The 7,758-nt window shown below is 34.1% G+C and overlaps 1 protein-coding gene across 1 annotated transcript; it reads left to right on the forward strand.

The window, feature by feature from the left end:
* Positions 1-3,632: 3,632 nt before the first annotated feature.
* On the forward strand, positions 3,633-7,541 carry LOC145587588 (nudix hydrolase 10-like). The gene is made up of 5 exons (XM_081644319.1): positions 3,633-3,844; positions 5,150-5,217; positions 5,308-5,358; positions 5,442-5,476; positions 6,017-7,541. The coding sequence occupies exons 1-5, from the start codon at positions 3,757-3,759 to the stop codon at positions 6,225-6,227; spliced, it is 453 nt and encodes a 150-aa protein (XP_081500445.1). The 5' UTR covers positions 3,633-3,756; the 3' UTR covers positions 6,228-7,541.
* Positions 7,542-7,758: the final 217 nt, after the last annotated feature.

Below are 7,758 nucleotides of genomic sequence, written 5' to 3' on the forward strand. Positions count from 1 at the left end.
CGGAACTAATTGTCTAGCCACTTGTTCAAATTTTTGGACCCTTTTAGGAGAAGCCGTCCAAAATGAAACACTATCTCTAATTCTTAGAACACCATCAGAAACCACAACACTTAAACCTTCTTGAACGATCAAATTTAATATATGAGCACAACAACGCATGTAGAAAAAATGACCATGCAGAATAAGTGAACCATAAGGAAAGTCTCCAATCAAGATATCCATCATTGCATCGTTAGTGGTGCAATTATCAACAGTTATGGCAGACAATTTAAGATCAAGGTTCCAAGAGTGAATGCATTCTTTTAATGCATCTGCTAATACTTCTGCTGTATGAGGGGCTGGGACATGACAAAACCTACCAAATGTGTCACATTATAAGACACTAAAGCAAGGAAAATCATAATAACTATATCACAATTATTATAATGTAGCATAATGCAACTAAAAAAGTACAAAACCAGAATAATAAACATGTATTTTACAGCCACATAAATGATAATGTAATTTAAAAAAACTAGCATACACAATAATAGGAGGGTTTTAAAAGAGTAAATACCTTAGGATACGACTTTGTAATTTCCAATAATTGTCGATAAAATGAGCAGTTACAGCCATATAACCTTTTTTTTGGTTGCTAGATGTCCACATATCCGTAGTCAAAGCAATCCTACTCTTTGCTTTCCTCACCATTACAATGACATTTTCCTTCTCTATCTCATATCTTTTCAATATGTCCTTCTTAGTTGTGTTGCGAGATGGTACTTTGAATCCGGGTTGAAGTGTGGAGGAATACTTTCTAAAACCAAAGTGCTCCACCATGCTAAGAGGGTATTCATGAAGAATTATCATCTCTGCTAAATCTCTTCTTCCATCCGCTTTACGGAATTCATATGGTGTTAATGTCATTGTGTCTTCTTTATCATTAGGATTAGCCTTTGAGCCAAACAACTTAGTTTGTCGAATATCAACACACTTTCTTTTAGGACAAATCTTTGTATGATCTTTCAAATGACTTGTACCTGATTTTGCCCCACCAGCAAGCAATTTTAAGCAATAGTTGCACTCTGCCTTTATAGCATCCCCTACTCGCTTCCTCTTGAAATTAGACCAAACAGAAGATGTGTGTCTACTGGTTAGAGGAAGAACAGAAGGATCACTAGAAGGATCAACATTTGGACTTTCTTCGACATTATCATCATCATCTACTTCAATCGGAGTACAACTTGCAGATGTTGATGGCTTAGAGATATTGGGGACACCATTTCCACCGTTTGATGTCATTACTCCTTGAAACAATGGAATATATATATATATATATGAGTAAAATAAATAATCCTTAACTTAGACTAATTATATGCGAATGTCTACGGTAACCACCACCCATAACACTACAAAACAATGTCTGACTTAGTGACATTATTCATGCTTCCATTATTATTTATTCCACCAAATAATCACATGAATACATTAATTATAACAATTTATTTGAACTAACCTACTGATTTTTCACAAGCTAAAAATCTATTGTGTTTACTAACTTTGTACAAAACTTGCTTTTTAATTCTTAATTAGGTTCCTCATTCTAATTAGTAAATTTATTTCAGCATTTCTCAAATTCATACATTCCTATAATTGAGAACTACTACATACGAAATAAAATTTAAATAGTGATTTAGTGGGTATTATAATTTGTCTAATATAATCATACTAATCATCAGATCTTAACCTCTTAAATAAAAAAAATGCAACATCAATATAAAATCGACAATTAAAATTACAAAGAGTTTATTCTTTAATAGATCTAGATGAATTTGTTCCATTAATAAATTAGAATTCAAAATCAATCAGAAAATCAAAATAATTAAATACGAAAATAATCAAGAATCAAGATAAATACCTTGGGAAAGAAGATGTCAAGATGAACTGGACAACAATGGTGATTGAGGGAAGGTCGCGACTCGCGAGGAAGAAGATGAATGAGTGAGGCAGGGAGTGTTGACTTGTGAGGTCTTGAGGAAATGAAAGATTGAAAGAGAATGAAGATGACGACTGTAGTGGAAATGAAAATTTAGGTTTATGACTTGGGTATTTGGGTGTTGGGCCTATCATAAGTATATTCTAGATTCTTCCTGAGGTGGGTATTAGGCGGGTAAGGGACGGGTCTAGGCGGGGCGGGGCGGGTCTAGGTGGGGCGGGGCGGGTTTGGAGCGGGTCTGCTACAACCTCCATACCCGCCCCACCACCCGTGGCGGGTTTAAGTTTTGGACCCATCCCCGCCCCGTCACCCGCCAAACCTCCCTCCATACCCGCCCCATTGGGGTGGGGATGGGGCGGGTCTCCCATTTGACCCGCCCCACTGCCATCCCTAGGGATGTGGGTCAGTCCGGCAGGGGGTTGTGTTTGGTCCGGCAAGGGAGGGGATCGAGGAAGTGGGAAAGGGTTTTAATTAATTTTTTATTTATCCTTTTTTTTTAAAAAAAAAATATTAAAAAAATGAAAACAAATAAAAAGGTGACACGTGTCAAGTCACCTTCTTAAACAGGTTACTAATTTGATAAACTGGTAAAAGGCTCATTTTGAGCAGATAGAGGTCAATGGTGGGTTTATTTCTACATTTCGAAAAGGTGGGATTGTTTTGAGCAGAAAAGCCAAAGGTAGGATTATTAGTTTCTTTTTAATTATTGTTATTATTATTATTATCATTCTCATTTGAGTAATCCTAGTGAGGTCGTTGCCCCTAAACTCATGAAGAATTAGCAGATATATACTTCACAAAGGTTACCGCTTCTGCAGAATTTACCTTTACTTTATCTCCTCGACAATTAGCATTGTAGAAATCGCAGCAGGGAGATCACACCTCCGCTTGGCTTTAGGCGGTTCCTATTTCAGGGTTGGGTCAAACGATAAACGCAAAGACTTACCGATGTTTGTTGTGCTACCGATTGGGTGTTGTTCTCTGTCTCAACGCCAAGCTCTGCTTGTTCAAGGGTTTTCACAGGGGATATTTTTGGTGATCGCACGGTGTCGTGTGCTGATATGGTGGGTATTAAATATCGGCAAAATGTTGTTCGGGATACCCTTATTGATGTTTGCTATCGATCAGGGATTCAGCGATAAGAGGTTGACATCGGGTTGTTTGGAGGGAACGACGGGGCTCTAGACCTACAGATGTGTTACTTTATTCATGGGATCGTGGTCGTGATGTCTGTGTTGATTTGACAGGGTCTTCTCCTTTGACACATTATGGGCTATTTGACTTTGTTGCTGTACAGGTTATGGCTGATGCGGCTCATTGGAAGAAGGTCAAATATGAATCTAGTTGTCGAACAATTGGATATGGATTCCTTCCCTTCTCCTTTTTCTTCACTCGGCACTAGTAGAAAAATTCTCATTAGTAATGCCCTATTAGTAACTGGCGTAAGTTACGTTGGTTACTACAAAAATATTAGTAACTGACAAACTGGTGTACGTTACAAATAAATTAACTTTAGTAACTGGCATAATTAAGGCCAGGTACAAATACTTGGACAAAGATTGTTTGACCAATGATCAGTAGCTGGCGTAGAAAAGGTCCGCTACAAATATCAAGTCAAACTTGATTGACGTTATTAGTTGTAAATAGCTTTAGAAAAGCCAGTTACTAATGCCCCTAGGTTTTGGGGAAACGAAGAAGGCAACTTCTTTATTCAGTAGATAGTTTGCTCTGCAAAATAGATAGTTTGTTGTTTTTGTGGGTGGTTATTGCTCAAAATTTGAATGCTTAGAAGTACACCGAGCGCTTTGATGTCAGAGATCCGGTTAATCTGGTCGTTGTCCTTGCGTGCCTTGTCGAGTTGCCGCAATGGTATTTTCTCTTTCCTCTCTCTTGATATCAGAATTTTTCTGAATTTGCATTTTTGGTGATTTTACTTGTGGTTTTAATCTGTTGGTAGTTTTTTTTTTTTTTTTTTTTTTTTTTTTTTTTTTTTTTTTTTTTAAATCACTAAAATTTTACAATTTATTATAAGCTTGTTTAATTTGCTTTTAAATCCAATTGTGAAGGCTTGCTTACAATTTGATTTTGTTATGCTATGATTTCAAACTATCAATCATGTGTATAGATAATCGAATACTCTAACAATTCATTCATATTTTCATCTTATTGAATGTAATTTTTGAGTAATTATTAGTAACATCCTCCCCCCTTTACTCTACAATAAAATATCTCTTAATAAAAATCATTGAATTTTGTCAAGTTTAAGATAAATTGATATGTTAATTAGGCGTGAAATGATTAATTTTTCTTGCCAATCTCATATATGTGCTCGGATGTTTGGTGGGGAGGGGTAGTGAGTGGGCAACAGATTTGTCATATGCAATTGCTATGGTTATAAGAGATTTCTCTTTCTTTTTTTTTTCTTTTATCTTTGTTATGATGTGTGTATACATTTTAATTATTATCCTACTTTCACTTCTTAAATAGTACTGTAGTAATTTTGTGTCTTTGACATAATTTTCATACTTTGTTAGATCTCTTTTATCTTTGTTATGGTAGTTTATTTTCATACTTTATTAAATTTCACTAGTAGGTTATCATAATTAGTTGTATAAGAGTATAAGAGTATCTTTTGTTTCTTTGACATAATTTTCATGTAATTATCCTTATTGTGGGTACGAGTGTACGACTCATATTTTATAGTTCTGCTATATTGTACGTCGTGCACTTGCTGTATTGGTTTTTATTTGCACAACTTTATGAGTGAGTTATATTTGTTGTTTGCTTGGGATGATAGGTTATGTAATGGATAATGGGTAAAACAATTTAATATTTTGCTCTTTGTTTAATGTTCTTTGTGGGTATTAATTTTGTTTCAGTGCCTCAATATTGTGAAATATCACATGATGAATTTCTTAGGCAGCATAAATGTAATTTTGGAGATGATGTACACAGTCTTTTGTTCGATATTTCAGAGATTTACGCAGGCAGGCAATAATATGCTAAGTACCAAATGCTTTTTATATAAGTCATAGTTTAGAAGTCTTGTTTTCTGTGATTAAACTTTGCTTTTATTTTTATTTTATTTTTTTGCTTGCCTTTTCTAAATGTCATGTTTTGCATTGATGCTAGTTTGACTGAGCCTGTTCAATTGTTATTTATATATGCTTGTAGTACAGGAGAAGAGTGGCGGATTTCGAGGATTAGGTACCTGGAAGATCCCTACTAGAGTCATGGATGAAGTATATTTCTAAGAGACTTTTACTTTCCACTTCCTGTTTATTGTTGCGTTATGCATATTGTAAGTTTCTATAGGTTTCTTTATCATGTAGGGAGAAGATATATGTGCAGCAGCTGTCAGAGAAGTGAAGGAAGAGACAGGAGTGAGTGATCTCTCAATGTCATTTATTCCAATTATGGAAGAGGATGCATCCAATGTTTTGCTAATGTGATTCTGCCTCTTTAGATTGATGCAGAATTCATCGAGATAGTAGCATTCAGGTATGCCCATCATATGCTTTTGTAAACTTGCATGTGGTCCACGCTTTAAGCTTTGTGATGTGTGATACTGTCTCAAAGGTGCTTCAGAAATGTTGGCTCCCTGGTTTTTTGCTTCCTTGTAATTGTATGATGCTATCTTCACTTAGCCATTGTGGAACAATCGATAACCCAAGTCTTTGTCTCAAAATTTTTTATTTTGTATAATTCTCAAATATGGGGTGCCTAATCTGGATTCTGTTAAAGGAGCGTTCTGAATGTTATGGGTGTTTTAGATTTCTTAAATTGGGTCACATAATTGGTACTTTAAGAAGGTGATTCACTGAAGAACAAGAAACCTGTAAAACTCACCTAATAAATGGATTTTTTTCATCCCAAACTTATCATTCTTAAATATGAAGCATTATATTTTAACGTAAAGGTTTTCCTCTGCCTTGTCAGCTCAGTATTGTGCATATATTAGCTGGATGAGTTTATTAGAGGAGGGCCACAGAGCCAGGGATTTTAAGCATTAATATTATCTTTGCTTTTATCATTTTGCAGGCAAACTCACAAAGCATTCTTTGAAAAGTCAGATTTATTCTTTATGTGCTTCTTGCGCCCATTATCTTTCAATATTCAGAGGCAAGAATTGGAGATTGAGGCAGCTCAGGTACTAACTAAAACATGTGTAGTAGTTCCACTTATCTTTATAAGTGCTCTTGCTTTATCGTTTGTTTTTCCCTTAATTCCTATCTACTCTTCTAACTTCTAAGAGTACTTTTAATGGGATCATATTGGAGTGTGCCTTGAGAAAATCTACTTCTAACTTGCAAGAGTACTTTTTAATGGGATTGTGTTGGAGTATCAGTATGTGTTAAGAAAATCTGATATTGCCCAACATGTGGAGCTTTGTCAGCAAAACTGTCAATCTTTTGTGCTTCAAACTTGTTTGTATACTCCAGAATTTTATGATCAATTGATCCCCCATGAATTTAAGAGTTAAATATGGTTGTTCTAGCTTTATCATTTTAGTAATGTCAGCTGGGAAGGAAAACCCCATGCTGGCAGTCACGTATTTGCCTTTTATGCTACTCCCTCCATTTCGTATTAATACGTACACATTTCTTATAAAGATGTTCATTAAGAGTTATACGGTCTCCAACACATTTTTAAGGAAGAGTAGTTTCTCAAGGATTTGAAACATTTTCCTTTTGTAAGGAACACATTTTCTTTATGCTTTGTATTTGAATTATTGAATAGATTTGTTGATAAAAAAAAAAAAAAAAAAAAAAAGTCTGAATCAAACTTGCAAATTCTTTATGCTTTTTAATTGTATATCATGGTTTCCTTTTTTTCCCTGCAATTTGCATTTAAACCGCTCATAAGATTACTCTGAGTTAGTATACAGCCCCATAGTGGTCTGCATCAAACTTGCGAATTGTTTTTGCTTTTTGATCGTGTATCATGGCTTCCGTTTTATCCTGCAATTGCATTTAGACAGATTTTAAGATGACTCTGAGTTATACAGGCACCGTAGGTCTTAGCCAAACTTATAAATTTTTGAGCTTTTTATTTTTATAAAGTATTATAGACACATATTTTTATTTTTATTTTTTTTTTATTTTTTTTATATATATATTTGCAAGAGTATTTGGCAAGACTTGCAGCCTACAACGATGTAGAATTGGATGAGATAGAAGAACAATGGGCTAAGTTTTTTAGGCTTAATTTTTTGTTAAAAGACTAGTTATCTTATTAATCGATGTTATGATTAATCGCAATTAGCTTAATAAAACAATATAACACTTTTCTATATATCTACTTTTATTTAGCCTATTGGTTATTGTTATTACATTTCTAAATTATAAATCAATGATTTTTTTTTTTTTTTTTTTTTTTTTTTTTTTTTTGAAAGTATAGTTAATTTTGTTGCATTGTATTATTGTGGATGAATAATTCAAGTTGTGTGGAATTATTTGGAGTGTTTGTATTGTATGTTGTGGGCGAATTTAAGTTATATGGAAGTATTCAGAGTACATGTTTTGTTGGTTGAATTGTAACAGGTTGTAACTCATTTGACGATGGGCCGTTTAGTAGGATATATTACCATTCTTGTATTCGAATCAAATATTTATTAAAAAAAATTATTTATTTATTAGTAACTAGCATAATCTAATGCTAGTTACTAATAGTATTTTTTAAAAAAAATAAAAAAAATATTAGTAACCGGCGTTAAGATTTGTCAGTTACTAATAATACCCAAATTGTAACTGGCGTAACTTAATGCCAGTTACGAATAGTAT

This window comes from Chenopodium album, chromosome 17, assembly GCF_948465745.1.
Source record: "Chenopodium album chromosome 17, dcCheAlbu1.1, whole genome shotgun sequence".
Lineage (NCBI taxonomy): Eukaryota > Viridiplantae > Streptophyta > Magnoliopsida > Caryophyllales > Amaranthaceae > Chenopodium > Chenopodium album.